The sequence below is a fragment of the Anolis carolinensis genome, chromosome 4 (assembly GCF_035594765.1).
Source record: "Anolis carolinensis isolate JA03-04 chromosome 4, rAnoCar3.1.pri, whole genome shotgun sequence".
Lineage (NCBI taxonomy): Eukaryota > Metazoa > Chordata > Lepidosauria > Squamata > Dactyloidae > Anolis > Anolis carolinensis.
Window position 1 is genome coordinate 176,739,513 of NC_085844.1, and position 18,820 is coordinate 176,758,332.

The window sequence follows — 18,820 nt, forward strand, 5'->3', positions numbered from 1 at the left end:
ATGAATTCCCAGTCTAGCAAATTCTTTCCTTGGTCATCTTTGCTCAGAGAGGGAGATGTAATGAGTTAATGAGAAGCGTAAAATCCTCAATTTCTCTGCTCTCACGCTGGATGCATATGGTAGTTAATATCATTCATTTAAGACTGGAAAAAGTTATATGTTTCTTCCATTTTCTTTCAACAGCTTAATGTCTGGGTTAGCAGCTCTTGATGCCAAGACATCTAGTCGATTAGGTATCATTACAGTCACTTACTATCTCTGGACTACTTTTGTGGCTGTTGTTGTGGGCATCGTCATGGTCTCCATCATCCATCCTGGTGGGGCAGCCCAAAAGGAGAACACTGAGGAAAGTGGGAAGCCAATCATGAGCTCAGCCGATGCATTATTGGACTTAATTCGGTAAATACATTTATTCTTAATGCTTTTATGAAAAGTAACCTTTTGCATTTATTTATATGATGCATTTTACAATTTGTTCTGAAATCACTGTGTACTTTTTACAGTGACTGAGTTAATCAATAGTCAGATCTGACAGTATACAGTACATTTAATTACAAAATAGTCCTATGTGCAGGAAATTCCACCAGTTCACTAAACTACAGTCATAAGACTGCTCTGACAGTTTGGGAAATCTGGGAATTTAAATTGATATGTTCTTGCTCCTGCAGCTAATATTTGTTTTAAAGCTGGAATAATGTAACAGGCCATTTTTGCTGTGTGGCCCTTGGAGAAAAACAAGTGCTGGGGAGGTGGTACTATGCCTATTTTGGACCACAATAGCACAATATAATGTTGTGGTATACAAATCCAAAAGGAAACAAGAGATAGTACCCAACTTCTATCCTGTCTTCTGGGTGTCATCCCACCCTGTCATTATATATCATGATTGTTTACGCCACTCTGTTAGTTTCTTTTTGTCACAACCCTGCAGGGTGGTTGGCATGAGTCATGGATCTAAGACATTGATTACCAGTGCCCCTTAAACATTGATAACATATGGGGGTCCCTTTATGGATCCCAGAGTGTTTGTGGTGGAGTCAGGTCTGCCCCAACTCAGTGGGTAGACAACTTTCTGGCAGCCTCTGGTTCTGAGAAGGACTGCAACAAAGGGGTTTTATTCCCACATTCCTCTTGTCATCCCAAGGTCTCCAACAGTGGACCAGAATATCAGGCTCATTGATCAACGGGTGGATTGGTAAACACCTAGATCCATGACTCACATGTCCCTATTTACAGCTAAAACTACTATAATTGTTGCTCTCTTTTTTTCAGAACAAATACATTGTGTGCTGGTTGGTGATTTTGTTTTGCAGAGTGGACTTGGTCCTTAATATAAAACAGCACAGTGTGATTTCTGTCTTGTTGTTAGATCTCTTCTTGCACCTGGGTACAAATATACAAATTATATGATTCCTTCCTAACTACCCTTTGTCCTTTCTTTCCACAACTTCAGGATTGTTTTTTCCCCAAGAAATTAATTAATACAAGGTTTTTAGTGCTAGTTGCAATATTAAGATATTGCCTAGTCCTTTCATTTCTGATACAGTAAATTCACATTTTACCGTGTTGTCGAAAGCTTTCATGGCCAGAATCACAGGGTTGTTGTGTGTTTTCCAGGCGGTATGCTCATGTTCCAGAAGTATTCTCTCCTGACGTTTCACCCACATCTATGGCAGGCATCCTCAGAGGTTGTAAGGTAACCTCTGAGAATGCCTGCCATAGATGTGGGTGAAACGTCAGGAGAGAATACTTCTGGAACATGGCCATATAGCCCGGAAAACACGCAACAATCCTCACATTTTACCATTGTGGATATTCATTAAATTTCTATTACAAGTGTGACAGTGTTTTAATAGTTAATTTCTAATGTTTTAATTTAGTTTTATTTCAATTTCCTGTTTTTCTGGGTTTTGATTCACTGCTTGCTCAGTATGTTTTTAAAAATCTGTTCTATTTTTGTCAGTTTGGTTCTTTTATTTCATCATTTTCCTGTTGGGTGCAATGATAATCATTTAAAAATATTTTCTTTTTTACTGAAATGTTACATACATTTCAAAAATGTTACTGACATGCAATTATTTCACGTATAGCTAGTTTGCTAGATTGCCACACTCCATATGTTCTTCTGCCTTAATATTAACCAAGCTTGTATCTCTTTCAAACACAAATATAAATATAGTATGGTGTGACTTGTTTTTGAGAGGGAGCCCCCAGATGGCGTAGTGGACTAAGTGACTTGAAGGTTGGGTTGCTGACCTGAAAGCTGCCAGGTTCAAATCCCACCCGGGAGAGTGCGGATGAGCTTCCGCTATCAGCTCCAGCTCCATGCGGGGACATGATAGAAGCCTCCCACAAGGATAGTAAAAACATCAAATCATCCAGGCGTCCCCTGGGCAACGTCCTTGCAGATGGCCAGTTCTCTCACTCCAGAAGCGACTCAAGTTGCTCCTGACACGAAAAAAAGCAACAACTTGTTTTTGAGAAACTGATGTTGATATTTAATAATCATGGTGTTTCTTTTAAATAGCTGTTTAATGCTTTTCTCTGAAATCTTTACTGGTATTGATGTAAAATTGATTTGACAGTAATTGTTTGGATCCTCCCCCTCTAATTTAAAGATGGGGGTAACAACATGCACATATAAAATAGATCATGCCAATGAATACAAATCAAACAGCCACTATAATATTTGGTTTTTTTTTCATATCAGCGCCCCACAATTTACACTTTGGGGGCTCCATTTTATCTTTGGGAGTTCTATGCATTATGGAAAGAAGATTCTTTTGTTCTTAGCAACTGTACTAAGTAGTGAGGATTGTCCCTAGGACAGGTCATGCTACATGAGACATAGGAGAACTATAATCACTTCTCCAAACCAGTTTACACTCTTTGTACTTCTGGCTTAGTGTAGACTACACTGATTGACAGTGAACTGCCTCTGTTGTGTCATAAGCTGAGGTATTTCCTGTTGCTTACTTTGTGACGCTTTAAGCTATAGGAGTCGGAAATAGAGCCCAGGAATTTCTGCAGGTGGAGGATGTTGTCTCTCACCCAGTTATGGTCTCTTTCCCAATATAGAACATTCCCCATAATATAAGTTGAAACTCATTAAGATCATCTATGAATTCTTAATGAGCAGTTGTTAACCATTTATTTTATTATTGTCCCTCTCTTGCAGATTCAAAGTAAATTATAAAATTAAACAAATTTGACATTTTTCTTAATAATGCAAGAGAAAATTTGGGTTCTTGTTTTTGACTACAGCTTGATGAATGTTTGATTTGCCCTGTTCTAGAAATTAGGCTTAAATCTGTTTATATCATAGAATCATAGAATCATAGAATAGTAGAGTTGGAAGAGACCTCATGGGCCATCCAGTCCAACCCCCTGCCAAGAAGCAGGAAATCGAATTCAAAGCACCCCCGACAGATGGCCATCCAGCCTCTGCTTAAAAGCCTCCAAGAAAGGAGCCTCCACCATAGCCCGGGGGAGAGAGTTCCACTGTCGAACAGCCCTCACAGTGAGGAAGTTCTTCCTGATGTTCAGGTGGAATCTCCTTTCCTGTAGTTTGAAGCCATTGTTCCGTGTCCTAGTCTGCAGGGCAGCAGAAAACAAGCTTGCTCCCTCCTCCCTATGACTTCCCTTCACGTATTTGTACATGGCTATCATGTCTCCTCTTCTGCATGCTAAACATGCCAAGCTCTTTAAGCCGCTCCTCATAGGGCTTGTTCTCCAGACCCTTAATCATTTTAGTCGCCCTCCCCTGGACGCTTTCCAGCTTGTCAACATCTCCCTTTAACTGTGGTGCCCAGAATTGGACGCAGTATTCCAGGTGTGGTCTGACCAAGACAGAATAGAGGGGGAGCATGACTTCCCTGGATCTAGACGCTATACCCCTATTTATGCAGGCCAGAATCCCGTTGGCTTTTTTAGCTGCTGCATCACATTGTTGGCTCATGTTTAACTTGTTGTCCACGAGGACTCCAAGGTCTTTTTCGCACACACTGCTGTCAAGTCAGGCGTCCCCCATTCTGTATCTTTGATTTCCATTTTTTCTGCCGAAATGAAGTATCTTGCATTTGTCCCTGTTGAACTTCATTTTGTTAGTTTCGGCCCATCTCTCTAGTCTGTCAAGATCGTTTTGAATTCTGCTCCTGTCTTCTGGAGTGTTAGCTATCCCTCCCAGTTTTGTGTCGTCTGCAAACTTGATGATCGTGCCTTCTAACCCTTCGTCTAAGTCGTTAATAAAGATGTTGAACAGAACTGGGCCCAGGACGGAGCCCTGCGGCACTCCACTTGTCACTTCTTTCCATGATGAAGACGACGCATTGGTGAGCACCCTTTGGGTTCGTTCGCTTAGCCAATTACAGATCCACCTAACCGTAGCTTTGTCTAGCCCACATTTTACTAGTTTGTTTGCCAGAAGGTCGTGGGGGACTTTGTCGAAGGCCTTACTGAAATCCAGGTAGGCTACATCCACAGCATTCCCTGTATCGACCCAACTCGTAACTCTATCAAAAAAAGAGATCAGATTAGTCTGGCATGACTTGTTTTTGGTAAATCCGTGTTGTCTATTAGCAATGACCGCATTTGTTTCTAAGTGTTCGCAGACCACTTCCTTGATGATCTTTTCCAGAATCTTGCCTGGTATCGATGTGAGGCTGACCGGACGGTAATTGTTTGGGTCGTTCTTTTTTCCCTTCTTGAAGATAGGGACCACATTCGCCCTCCTCCAATCTGCTGGGACTTCTCCCGTTCTCCAAGAATTCTCGAAGATAATTGCTAGTGGTTCTGAAATAACTTCCGCTAATTCCTTCAATACTCTTGGATGTAGCTGATCTGGCCCTGGGGACTTGAATTCGTTTAGAGAGGCCAGGTGTTCCTGGACAACTTGTTTCCCTATTTGGGGTTGGATTTCCCCAAATCCTTCGTCCATTCCATGTTGCTGAGGTTGAAGATGGCTTTCTTTTTGTGAGAAGACCGAGGCAAAGAAGGCATTGAGCAGTTCTGCCTTTTCCCTGTCCCCTGTCGCCATCACCCCATCTTCTCCTTGCAGAGGCCCTATCGCCTCCTTTTTCTTCCTTTTTCTACCAACGTAAGCAAAAAAGCCTTTTTTTGTTGTTTTTTATGTCCCTGGCAAGCCTGAGCTCATTTTGCGCTTTAGCCTTGCGAACCTTTTCCCTACAGGTGTTGGCTATACGTTTGAATTCTTCTTTGGTGATTTCTCCCCTTTTCCACTTCTTGTGCATGTCACTTTTGAGCTTAGTTAGAAGTTAGAAGTTCTTTGGACATCCATTCTGGCTTCTTTGCACTTGTCTTATTTTTCTTCTTTGTTGGCACTGTTTGCATTTGCGCCTTGAGTATTTCACTTTTGAAAAACTCCCATCCATCCTTAACTCCCTTGTTTTTTAATATTGGCGTCCATGGAATGCCGCTCAGTAATTCCTTCATTTTTTGGAAGTCAGCTCTCTTAAAGTCGAGAATGCGTGTTTGACTTGTCTTAGTTTCAGCATTCCTTTGTATTGCAAACTCCAGGAGCACATGGTCACTTGCCCCTAAGGATCCAACCACTTCAACTGTATTGATCAGGTCTTCCACATTTGTTAAGATTAGATCAAGTGTTGCTGATCCTCTTGTTGCCTCTTCTACCTTCTGGACCATAAAATTGTCTGCAAGGCAAGTGAGGAATTTGTTGGACTTTGTACTCTTGGCTGAGTTTGTTTTCCAGCAGATATCGGGATAATTGAAATTGCCCATGACTACTATATCTCTTCTTTGTGCCTGTTTGGTCAGCTGTTGACAGAAGGCTTCATCAAGTCCTTCATCCTGACTCAGAGGTCTGTAGTAGACACCCACGACAAGATCTTTTTGAGTCCCGGTTCCCTTGATGCTTTCAAGCTGGTTTCCCGGATTACAGTCTTGCATTTCTTCTGCAATGTAACTGGTTTTGACATATAAAGCTACTCCCCCTCCTCTCCCCTTTGTTCTATTTCTGTGAAAGAGGTTATAGCCCTCAATTGTTAAATTCCAGTGATGGGAGTCATCCCACCAGGTTTCAGTGATGCCTATGACATCGTATGTGTGGTGCTGTGCTAAGAGTTGGAGTTTGTCTTGCTTATTTCCCATGCTCTGAGCATTAGTGTAAAGACATGTAAGCCCCTGTGACCTCCCCTCGAGCTGTTTATTTGGGATTATTGTGCTCTCTGTACTTGGTCCTTGCTGTGTTTGTGCAGCCCTCCGTTTAGCCTTTTGGCGGTTCCCTGTGGTCGTGGGTAATATAGTGTTCGCCAGGCTGTTGTTCCCCTCCCCCAGTGGATCTAGTTTAAAGTGCGCCTGATGAGGTTTGTGAGTCTGTGTGCAAAAAGATGTTTTCCTGCTTGTGTGAGATTCACCCCATCACTTGCCAGTAGGCCATCCTCCTGGAAGAGTAGACCATGGTCAAGGAAGCCAAAATGCTCCTCTTGGCACCATTTTCTGAGCCAGTTATTGACCTCTACTATTTTTCCGGCCCTTGTAGAGCCGTGTCCTACAACGGGGAGGAGGGATTAAAAGATCACATGTACATTATACAGTTTTAGCTTTGTTCCCAGAGCTCGAAAATCATTTGTGATCTTTTGAAAAGTATGTCTAGCAGTGTCATTGGTACCTACATGAATCAACATAAGGTGGGGAGGGTGAAGGGGCTTTAGGAGCCTGCTGAGCCTCTGAGTGATATGGTGTATTTTTGCCCCAAGAAGCAAAGCTATGTACAGTTGGCCCTCCATATTTGCTGGGTTTAGACCGCCATAAAAGGGGGGAGGGGAGGACGGGGGTGTGTGTGCAATTTTTTAATAAGTATTGTTTTTTTACTTGATAGAACATCTTTCTAGGAATCTCTTGGTCCTCCAGCATAACTTTGTGGTCAACATCCAGTGGGCATTGACCATAAAATCACATTGGAGGGAAGGCATAGATAATCCTAGAGAGATATTCTTTGTAAGAATCTCTAGGTCCTGCAGCATGACTCTGTGGTCAGCTTCTGGTGGGGGTTGATCTCAGAGTCACACTGCAGGATCTGCAGGATCCTATACGTACAACATTTTAATCAAATCCATGAGTAATCAAATCTGTAAAAGTCAAACCCACAAATGTGCAAGACCAACTGTACTGATAAGCCTTGACGCCTCCAAAGAAAACTTTGTGGGACACAATTAAAATGCTGAAACAAGTAGTAGTAGTGGTAGTAGTAGTAATAATAATAATATTTCTTACCTGCCCAGCTTGTGGCTCAAAGTGGGTTACAGCATAATTAAAATACATAAACATTGTAAAAATTATATAAATACACATATTAAAATATTTTTATAAAATACATATTAAAATACACAGAACATAGATTTAAGTAGAGAGTTAGCATTTTTATAGCTATGGACAATTCATATGTGTACCTGGCTGGTTATTAAATTTACCTCGTTGGGCAGCAGTATTCCATACTCCTTTCCAATTTGTATTTACCTTTCTCTCACCCACGCAACTGCACTGCTTACTCACTGTTTCTATTAATGGCTTGTCATTAATTTTGCTTTATCTTATCCAGCTCAAGCCTCTATTATGTGTTTGGCTTCAATTAGTTGGGCTCAAAAGGAAGGTGCCTGCTAAAAGAAAAGGAAATTCCATAACAAAAGGCTCTGAGATGTATCCCAGTTTGTCTAAATTATAATTCATGTAACATAATGCAGATTTAGACTGTTAAACATCATGTTTAGGGAAAACTATCAGGGATCAGGATTGCACAAGCAGAACATGCTTTATTTTTGTTTTTTCTCTCATTCTTAGAGACAACATATGCATGCCCTTTTCCTGAAGTGTTAATTTTGCATTTGTTTCTGTTTTGTCCTGCTCATGCTGCCTTTCATTTAGATTTTTTTGTAGTGCATCATATTCATTGAAGTTTTATCACATTTTCTGGGCATTTGAAGTAAAATATGTATGTCTTAGAAAATGAAGTACCTTTTCCCAAATTCTGAACAGTGATATTATCCATCCTTGAGAAACAGTTCTAACTGGCCAAATTTGCACACTGGAGGTTGTTTGTTCTTCTAAAAGATATGACCTCAATTGCCCTGTTAACAGAGAAACATGGCTACCTGATTTTGCTTCTGTTTTAAATGCAGAAAGTATTTGCACTTATTAAATGGTGGTCTCTTATCATTTTATTTGTGAATCTCTTTGACAGAACCTTCTGCTGTACTAATTTATCTGTATAAATACTTGATATGTTCATGCTATCCTATTTTAAACCTATATTGGTATCCAAGTGCAGTTCATTGCAGGCCACAGCAATAACTACTAAGTTATAAGTATCAGTAACCTCTGATATTATGATTCATAGAGTATAGTGGGCCCTTCATATCTACTGAAGTTTGGTTCCAGGACCTCTGTGGATCTCAATATCTATGGATACTCAACAGTCAGGGCCCTTCCACACAGCACAAAAAAAACCTAGAGAGAACAGGTTAAAGGGGGAGAGTGGCTAGGGTTACTAGTAAATCTGTGGTGAATCAGAGCAACACAGCCAAAACACGGGATAAAGAAGTTCTCTTTTATCCCAGTTCTGGCGGGGAAATGTGCATTTTTGCAGGACTGTGTCTACCCCTGCAGTCATGTAAAATGTGTGATTAACCTCCTCCCCCCCCCCCCCCGCTCCTTCCCCCCCCCCCCCCCCGCTCCTCCCACCCATGGAGACTGCAGGTCCATTTTAAAGAAGACACAGCTGTCACAGAGACACAGCTGATTTCCAGCTAGCTTAAACAGAGCAGGAAGGAGAGGCATCGGAGCTCTCTGAAAATCTTTAGTTTAAAGTTTCTAAATTTAAACAAAGCATGAAAACACAATTAGGGAAAAAGAGAAATCTGGGGGAAGCTTTTTTAAAAAAATCCCTCCATTAAATGCTGATCCTCATATTGTGCACATGGGAATTTCTTCATATTTTATATAAAGGTATTCGCATGTGGGCATATAAGGATCAGCATATAACAAAGTTTTTTTTTAAAAAAAACTTCTGGCAGATGTTTCCTGTCTGCCCTCAATTTTATTCTGAGCCAAAAAAAAAAAAAAAGGCTGTAAGGACGGTGAGGGAAGACAGCCCAGGACCTGTGGGTCTGTGTGAGGACCCGCAGGCAGGTCCTGGGTTTGTTTATCCCTCTTTGAAAATTCGCATGTTGGCACTGTCTGGAAGCACCTCCATGTATATACAATGATACAGTAAAATTGTGTTTTTATATAAAATAATATTTTCAAGCTATGGGTAGTTGAATCCATGGATACAGAATCCTGGATACCACAGGCTGACTATATAAGGAAATCGTTGATTTCTCTGATATCCTTAGAGGGAACACAGAAAATGTATGTGCAACAATTTACAAGGAGGTATCTTACAAAAATACGCTCATAAGAAACATAAAAAATTGGGGGAATTCAGAAATGAATAAGTAAATAATCTAAACACCCTGTCAATTACACTAAAAAGGTTGCATTTTATAACTAGGCAGGTATGTTAGGGAGGCAATTTGTTGTCCTACCAGGACAATCAGGCAGTTACTCAATGCAGGTGTTATGTCTTTAGACAAATAAACATAAGCATAATAATAATAATACTCAGATATTTAATGTAGTCAATAGTGAGTACATGTTCCTCCTAAAGGTAGAAGGGACATGTAGGGGCCATCTTAAATATCACACTTACAGCAAGTTCCTGTAATGTATTAAATATAGATGGAAGATGAGAATCTCCTACAAACTGCTTGCTGAGAAATCTGCAAATTAGTATTTCCTTTCCTCTCCTCTCCTCCTCCTCCTCCTCCTCTTCCTCCTCCTCCTCCGCCTCCTTCTTTCTCAGCATATCTCACGCACATAGAAAATAGAGATTTTACAAGTATAATCTGGCATCCTCTTACCAGATCACTTTGGTCACTTCAGCAAAGCTACTCTCAAAGAATGGTTCACTATGTAAAACGACAAGAACAATCTACTTAAAATATTTTGGAAGAATTCCAGCCTCCTGTATTAAGAGGAGCATTGTAATTCCTGCTGGATAAAGAATGAAAAAGAAACAAAATGCTGTAATCCTCCACAAATTTGGCTAACATTAAATCTAGCTACTGACCATCTGATATTTCTTCTCCCAAGTAGTACTAGTTGCATTTTAATGCTGCCAATTATTGTTGCAGGAATGCAAGGCCCCATTCAATTCATTCCCTGCTCCAAAAGCGGTCATGGCTCACATGCGCAACTCCTCTTCAATCCAGGTTGAAGAAAAATCCTCAATGGAAAGCTGGAGCTCCTGATTAATTATCCATCAGGGACTAAACTATAATTTAATCAGCATAATAATCCTTTGCATGTCTGTAGCACCTTTCATCTAAAAATCACATGAATTAGTTAATGAAATTTTTGCTCTGATAAATAAATTCTGCGGGTGAGCCAACAACATTTTTGAATGACAAATGAAAGGAAATTTTCCATTTAGAAAACATGTGGCCAGATGTGCACGTCTTTCTCAGTGATCTTTTTACTGTTCTATAAAACACTATTGCTGTTCTTTTGATGGTGGAGAGTAACTAAACATTTAGTTTAGTGGTCTTTCTGCTCCTGGAAAACATTTTTCTGGCATTTGAAAAGTAGGACATTATCTCTGGGGCAACAATCTAGCTTTTCCAACTGTATTACCCTTATCTGCAAGCACTGTCTGAGGTCATATTCATCAAAAAATGAACAACTCTTGGTGATTAGAGGGCCACATTCACCTTCCAGGATATCTCCTTGCAAAATGAAAAGGTCAAATATATTTTAACTCAGGTGACCTTTAGGGAACATGGGGAACATTTTGACATGTTTTGTGCCCTCAGGTCAATTTCACCATGTTTTAGGGCTTGCATGGGCTAGGAAAGGAGTTGGGTTTACTGACTGTCAGAAAACAAAAGCTCCCAAAACAATAGGAGGAATTAAAACAATAGCAAATCCTCCTTCACTTCATAAATACCATTCGAGGACAATAAAATCATATAATGGGTGTGTAACATGTATGGTGAATTCTGCTTAAATAGTAGATGATTTTCAGGCCTTTTGGAGCTTGTAAATTCCAGTGCTCCCACATGTCTAAGAATAAGAATATTTAGAAAGCAGTGCAGTCGTTCTGATTCTTTACTTAACAGAATCTCATATAGGGATCATGTACACTGCCACAAAAGTGCAGCATAGGAAATACATTAGCCTGGGTCATCCAAACAACATACTCTGTCAAGGACAGAACGCCACAAGGTTCAAGATAACAGAGTTTATTGGATTACAGAACTCAAAAATGCCCGTAAAATACAAGGGCCAGGCAGTATTAGCCTTTAGGAGCAAAAAGGGGCAAGGAAAAACGTTCAAAAGATAAACCGGATTAAACCGGAGTTTAATCCGGGTAAAAACAAACTGCTTGCTTCAGCCTGGGGATAAACAAAACAAAAGCCGAGGAACAAAAGATACAAAAGAATGCAACTAATTGGCAGCAGATTCCTCTCTGCTGCCAACACTGTGCTTAGAGTAACTTGCGTCGCTCCCACACACACAGCAGACAGGATTTCCAACACGAACAGATCAGCCAAGGATTGTAGCAGTAGAGTAGACCCAGTTCCTTTCCGTAGATCAAAGCCAGAAGCAGACGTTTGTAGATTCCAAGTCCAAGAAGGGGGGAAGACAAGCCGTGGTCAGTTCAGTCCGAGTTTTCAAAACAGGAGATGGCGTCCGTCAAGAAGACGACGGAAGGTCAAGGTCTCAGCACAGGAAAACACACCAGTCTTCAGGAAAGCGTCCCACACAGATCCCAAGCGTTCGTCCAGATTACCTTGCCCAACGCAATTTGCAATTGCTCCCAAGCCCCATTTTATGCCAGTTACAAATCCTCATCACTGTCAGCTGTCCTCCTTAACCCGGGCGTTTCCTCATCACTTTCCTCATCAGAGCTGGAACACCTCTGACTACGCCCCACAGCATCTCCAGCTGTGGATCCCGTCCCATCCCTCCAGCTAAGCCATGGGTCTAATCCTGAAGGTCCCCATTCATCTTCTATCCCATCATGACCAGTGGCACCCAATTCCTCCCTTACCCGAGTCCAATCCATCTCATCCTCCTCCGAGCTAACCAGCCCCTCCTCCATTCTCTCCGTAAACCCCTCAAAAGACTCTTCGTCAGATGGTGCTGCAAAAATGTCTCGCAGTCTTTTTCTTTCTCGCTCCTCGAGAGTATCTGACTCTCGAGGAGTCTTACGCCCACGTCTGTCAGTAACAGAGCCATGAGGCTCAATCATAACATACTCAGTATGAGACTTTTACTCTAGTTTAATCTCAGGTTTTAAAAGCCAATAAAAAATCAAATCTTCCAGGAATATCCAGATCTTTGCAAATGCTGTGGCAATGGAGACTGCCATTTGGGATCACCATGTGATGGTAGGTGGTATCCTCACAGCCCAGGAAGGTGGGATGGCAGAGCCTTCTGAGCCTCCCTGCACTCTGATTCACCACAAAAACAATGAGGATCATCCTTAGTATCGCAGGAGGCTGTCCTCTTCCTGAATAACATCACTTAGAATGCTATCCAGGAGGGGAGGCGAGCTTTCTGCCCCATTATGAGTAATGCAATCCAGGAAGAGAACAATCTCCTGCAATAGTAAGGGCCATTTTCCATCATTTTAAGGGGAATCAGTGTGAAAGCCGGGCTCAGGAGGTTGTGCCAAACCAGCATTGGCACAACTGGGTTGTGTGGTTGGTCTCCTGCCACTGCAGTGGAATACAGCAGATATATGTTGTCTTTATGCAGCTCTGAACTGGTATTTTCAATGCCAGTTCAAGCTGCATTTTGTGGCAGTGTAGAAGGGCCCATCGTTTCAGTTTTATCTTGCCAAAGTGCTTGTTACTTTAAGAACTTAGAAAGACTGAAAATAATTGATCTGTTGAAGCAGCTGAACCTCTTTTATTAGTCAAATGTCACAGAAATGCAAGAAGGCAAGCGTACAAATATGATGCCCAGTCATTGCAAATTGTAATTATTTGGCAATTTTCATCTCTTTTCAGGAATATGTTCCCTGCAAACCTTGTTGAGGCCACTTTTAAACAGGTGAGTGCCTACATCTTTCTTAATTTGGGTACTAGAGAAATATCCTTCATATGAACAATGTTAACAAGTAGATAAAACAGGATAACCTATGTTGTTGCTTATCAAGGACCTCCTGGAAATCTATGGTCTATCACATGACATATGTTCCTATATGACATACTGTTAACTGTTGTATAATTGCACAGGGTTAGTTGTATTTTTGATCTTTCCTTATCACACAACTCCCCAGTTGTGAATTGCATTTCTACCATTACTTGATTACATCTTTTTTCTTAATGAGAAAACCCTGTCAATGGCTCCGATATTACTACCATTCAGCTATTATTACTGATACGTTGATTTTGTTGCACTGCGCCTCCAATATACCAGCAGTCATGTGGTGTGAATGGGCATAATTTTCCTCCTCTTTCCTTCATATCCCCAAGCATCATGAAGTCATGTGTCTTTACTGCATTACTCCATTTTATTTTATTCTTATTTTTTTCTTTTGCTGAAACTGTGCAATTGCATTGCTATGGGAGGGGGGGTCACCAGCATTCTACTATTATGCAGTTATGACAGTGCACTCAATTTGCAAACAGCACTGAAACTGCATAATTATGGAATAAAAAGGGGTGGGTGGAATAAAAAGCAGACATGTGCAATGTAGAACAGACATGTGAGGCAGTGTGGGAATTGTGGGAATATGCCTCACCAAAATGGTACAATACCACAATTGGAGGGAAGATGAAAAAGTGATTGTTTCCATACTGTTATATTTTGGTTTGCTTGAACAATGTGATTATTGTTTTCCTTATTGGCTTCAGAAGCAGATGGTTAAGTTTTAAAAATGCAAATGTTATCATTTTTTAGCTTTGAGGGCAGTAAAAGATCAAATTTTCTTAAGTATTGTGATACAGTGCTCTACTTCTGAAAGTTCAAACCGAGGGATATAGATTTTGTACTTAAAATTTGTTCCGCAGCACACGAATTGTGCAGAAAGTCCTAGAACTCGGTGACAGACTGTGCATTCTTTGCTTATAAAATTTCACAGTTAAGAATGTGTCAGGACCCAGGCCGCAGAGCATCAATAACCATGCGCAGAGACCAGAATCTAACTAATATCTTTATTAAAGGAATATATAAAGTCAATAAAAACAGGTGAAGAATATAGTTCAGAAATAGACCTTTCAGGAAAGGTCAAATATAGTCCAGGAAAACAATGTCCAATATGAGATATTAGAGTCCAAAGTTATAATCCAATAACCGAAACACACACTTGCCGAGCAAGTGTGGGGAAATGACAGGGTCCTTTAGTCCAATGGAGCTTGACAACAAGGCTGGAAAACAAACTAGATTCTTGGCAAACAAGACTTGATACGTGGCAACAAGAAGCAAGAAGCAAGAAGCAAGAACGAGGTCCGATGCGAGGTCCGGGGAACAAGGCAGGCTTGGAACTAGAACAAGGTCCGTGGCAAGGTCCTGGAAACAAGGAACTGGAGTAGCGTAGTCCACACGCGATCTCACTCCTGAAGCTGACGAATTGACTCCGCAAGGATCTCCTTGCGGGTAAACACCTATATAGGATCTTGTTTTCCCGCCAAGGAACACTTTCCCTGGGGAACAAGAAGTGAAACCCATACTGTGTCCAGATGCATGACTCCTTAAGATTTCCCAAGGGAAACAGGCTTAATCAGCTAATTGTCTGGCAGCGATTCTGGCGCTTCGGCGATTTGCCTCCCTAGCGCCTCTATCTCGATTATAATTATCCTTACGAGAGAACAGGGGAGAATTCTGCCCAAGGCTTGTTTGGCTGACTTCTGGAGGGCAAACATCCTGCAGGTGCAAGGGCTCCAATTCTGGCTGAAACGGTGGGAAACCAAAGTTTTCCTCTTCGTCTGCCACAGTAGTACTAGGAACGGGACTACATGGCCCATGAGACATCACACTATCCCCCTCCTCAAGGCCCCTCTCCAAAATGGGCCCTCTTCCCGAGGTGCGGGGCCGTGGCTTGGCAGGGTAGGCCTGATGGAAGCGGCGGACTAAGTCGGGGGCATGGACTGTGGAAGCGTCTTCCCAAGAGCGTTCTTCGGGGCCAAAACCCACCCAGTCAATGAGATACTGAAGGCGGCGGCGGTGGAAGCGGGAATCCAAAATGTCCTGAACCTCGAATTCCTCCTCCCCGTCCACCAAAACAGGGGTGGGGGCCGGCCGGTCTGCATCAGGGCGCACACCATCCGCCGGAAGGAGCAGGGAGCAATGAACCACTGGATGGATGCGCATAGAGCGCGGAAGTTGGAGTTTGAAAGTCACGGGGTTAAGTTGCGCCACCACTGGATAGGGACCAATGAAACGGGCATCTAGCTTCCGGCAGGGACGGTGGGAGGGCAAAAAGCGAGTGGACAGCAGAACCCGATCTCCTACCTTGATTTCGGGGCCCAGTTGGCGATGACTGTCAGCGTGGCGTTTGTAGTCCTCCTTGGCTTGATCCAGTTGCTGGAGCAATAGTTGTTGCACCGCTGTGAGTTCTTGCAGCCAGTCCTCCGCTGTGGGGACTTCTGAGGTTTCAATGACAGGAGGAAAGAAACGTGGATGAAATCCGTAGTTTGCAAAGAACGGGGTTTCCTTGGTTGAAGCCTGGACACCGTTGTTGTAGGCAAACTCTGACAGAGGTAATAGGGATGCCCAATTGTCCTGTTGATAGTTTACATAACAGCGAAGGTATTGTTCCAAAGTGGCATTGGTGCGCTCCGTTTGCCCATCTGTTTGGGGATGGTGAGCTGAAGATAAACGAGAGTCTATGCCCAGTAGTTGTTGTAGTGCCTTCCAGAATCGAGAGGTGAATTGAGATCCACGGTCAGTGACCAAACTCTTGGGCAATCCATGTAGCCGGAAAATATGCTGAAGGAATAAATCTGCAGTCTGTTTGGCCGTGGGAAGGCCATCACAAGGAATGAAGTGGGCCAATTTGGTGAAAAGGTCCACCACCACTAGGATCGTGGTATATCCAAGGGAGGGTGGTAGGTCGGTGATAAAATCCGCAGAAATTATCTCCCATGGACGAGATGGAGTAGGAAGGGGATGCAGTAGCCCTGAGGGCTTCTCTCTTCTTGTCTTGGAACGCTGGCATACCGGGCAGGTATTGACATATTTCTCCACATCCTTGCGGATCTTGGGCCACCAGAAATCTCGTAGGATCAAATGCATGGTTTTGAAAAGTCCAAAATGTCCTGCTGGCTTGCAGTCATGACACAGATGAAGTGCCTTTTCTCTGCCTGGCCCTGGAGGGATGTAGACATGATTTCTGTAGCATAATAGCCCGTCCTTAAGTGAGAAAGGGAAACGTAGTCCTTGGCGAATTTGATCTTGAGCCCAGGCATCCGCCTGTTGATTGGCTCTAATTTCTTGAGCACAAAGGGGTCCTGGAGTAAAGGGAGTTGGTTCAACTGCAGTGGATTTGGTGTTTCCCACTGTGAGCGTGGCAAAGTTCTTGGGCTGCAGCAATTGGGATTCGAAGGTCTCTCTGCGCCCTGCAGCATACTCTGGTTTCCGTGATAGAGCATCTGCTTGCTTGGTCTGAGCTGGGGTTACATAATGGATCTGGAAGTCAAAACGCTCAAAAAATAAAGCCCAGCGCTGCTGCCTCTGATTTAGCTTGCGTGCAGTTCTTAGATGTTCCAAATTACGATGGTCAGTATGAACCTCAATGGGAAATTTGGCCCCTTCTAACCAATGTCTCCAATTTTCAAAGGCTGCCTTTATGGCCAAAAGTTCCTTCTCCCAAATAGTGTAATTTCTCTCTGGGGCTGTTAGTTGACGGGAGTAAAAGGCACAAGGATGAAGATGTTCTCCCACTGGTTGCATGAGTACAGCCCCAATTGCCACATCGGAGGCGTCAGCCTGCACAACAAAAGGGGTTTTAGGATCAGGGTGCTGTAGAATTGGCTGGGACGTGAATAACTTCTTTAGTTGCTGGAACCCTTTCTCTGCTTGCTCCGTCCAGCGGAAAGGCTGTTTTCCACGGATGCAGCTGGTGATTGGGTCAGACCAGCGGGCAAAGTCTGGAATGAACTTGCGGTAGTAGTTCGCGAACCCCAAGAAACGTTGCACTTCTTTCTTGTTGGTTGGCGCCCGCCATTCCAATACTGCTGAAACCTTTGCCGGGTCCATGGAGAGCCCTAGTGGCGAGACACGGTATCCCAGGAAATCTACCTCTTGTAGATCAAAAGCGCATTTTTCCAACTTGGCATATAGTCCATGATCCCGCAATCATTGTAACACCATTCTGACGTGTTTCTCATGCTCCGATTGTGATCTAGAAAACACCAAAAAATCGTCCAAGTATATGATCAAGAACCGATCTAGATAATCCTGGAAAATATCATTGACAAAATGCTGGAACGTTGCGGGAGCTCCGGATAAACCGAAATTCATGACTAGGGACTCGAATAATCCGAATTTAGTCTGGAAGGCGGTTTTCCACTCGTCCCCCTCCCTGATGCGAACTAGATTGTAAGCCCCCCGGAGATCCAGCTTGGTGTAAACCTTGGCCCCCCGGAGCCGGTCTAATAGGTCCGAGATCAAAGGCAGGGGGTAGCGGTTCCGCTTCGTGATATTGTTCAATGCTCTATAGTCCACAACCAAGCGTAGGTCCCCTGACTTCTTTTTCACAAACATCACCGGGGAGGCAGCTGGGGATTGAGAGGGTCTGATGAATCCCTTGCGAAGATTTGACTCTATGAACTCCCTGAGAGCTTCTTGCTCTGGTTCCGTCAGGGAGTAGAGGTGTCCTCGCGGGATCGGGGCCCCCTCCACCAAGTCAATGGCACAGTCATATGGTCTATGTGGGGGTAGTTTCTCGGCTTCCTTTTCATTGAAAACATCCCAAAAGTCTGAATATTTCTTGGGTAAGGTGATGATGGGCTCAGCGTCTGTGGCATGGCAGACCTTGGCTACTAGACAATGGTTTTGGCAATATTTGGAAGCAAACTGTAGTTCTCTGTTGGTCCAGGAGATGTTTGGGTCGTGGAGCGTCAGCCATGGAATTCCCAAAATCACAGGGAAGTGGGGCACCTCGGTAACAAAGAAGGAAATCTCTTCCAGGTGTTCCCTTATCCACATCCTGGTGGGTTCAGTCCATTGACTTACTGGACCCGTCTTTAGGGGACGGCCATCAATAGCCTGCACCACCCGGGCGTTCTTGAAATCGTGATATTGTAATCCCAGAGAGTCGGCATACTCTCTATCGATGAAATTGTTTGTTGCTCCTGAGTCTATCATGGCATGGATCATGACGGGTCCTTTTTTCGCTGACCACAACGTGACCACTAGGAGAAATAGGACCCCGGTTTGCGGCTCTTGAGTGGGGTTCTTGACCGGGTTGGCGAGCCTCTCTACGCCCAGTCGCTGGCTTCCCCCGCCGGCTTTGCGCCAGCCGCCTCGGCCGTCTCCGCGGAGGACGCCGCCGCCAAGTGAGCGGCGGGCTTTCTCTTGGCTGGACATTCTCTGGCGAAGTGGCCCCCGTTCCCGCAGTACCAACAGAGGTTTAAACGTTGGCGGCGGGCCTTCTCGGCAACATCTAATCTGGAACGCACATTGCCCAACTGCATCGGCTCCTCCTCGCTTCCTCTGGGGTATGGGGCTGGTGGTGGGGGTCTCCACACTGGACGTGGCTGAATACTGGCGGAAGCGGGAGGTTTCACTCCTG

At 43.4% G+C, this 18,820-nt stretch overlaps 1 protein-coding gene across 3 annotated transcripts in view; it reads left to right on the plus strand.

Annotated features, from left to right (window-relative positions):
- Window positions 1–18,820, plus strand: part of slc1a7 (solute carrier family 1 member 7) — a 72,983-nt gene that overhangs the window by 25,507 nt on the left and 28,656 nt on the right. For all 3 annotated transcript variants that reach the window (XR_010005410.1, XM_003220312.4, XM_062978300.1), the window contains exons 3-4: window positions 184–399; window positions 13,092–13,134. Coding sequence is in view for 2 of the 3 variants with exons in the window: in XM_003220312.4 (XP_003220360.1) it covers window positions 184–399; window positions 13,092–13,134 (259 nt within the window). In the remaining variant the exon portion in view is untranslated. The remainder of the gene's footprint in view (window positions 1–183; window positions 400–13,091; window positions 13,135–18,820) is intronic.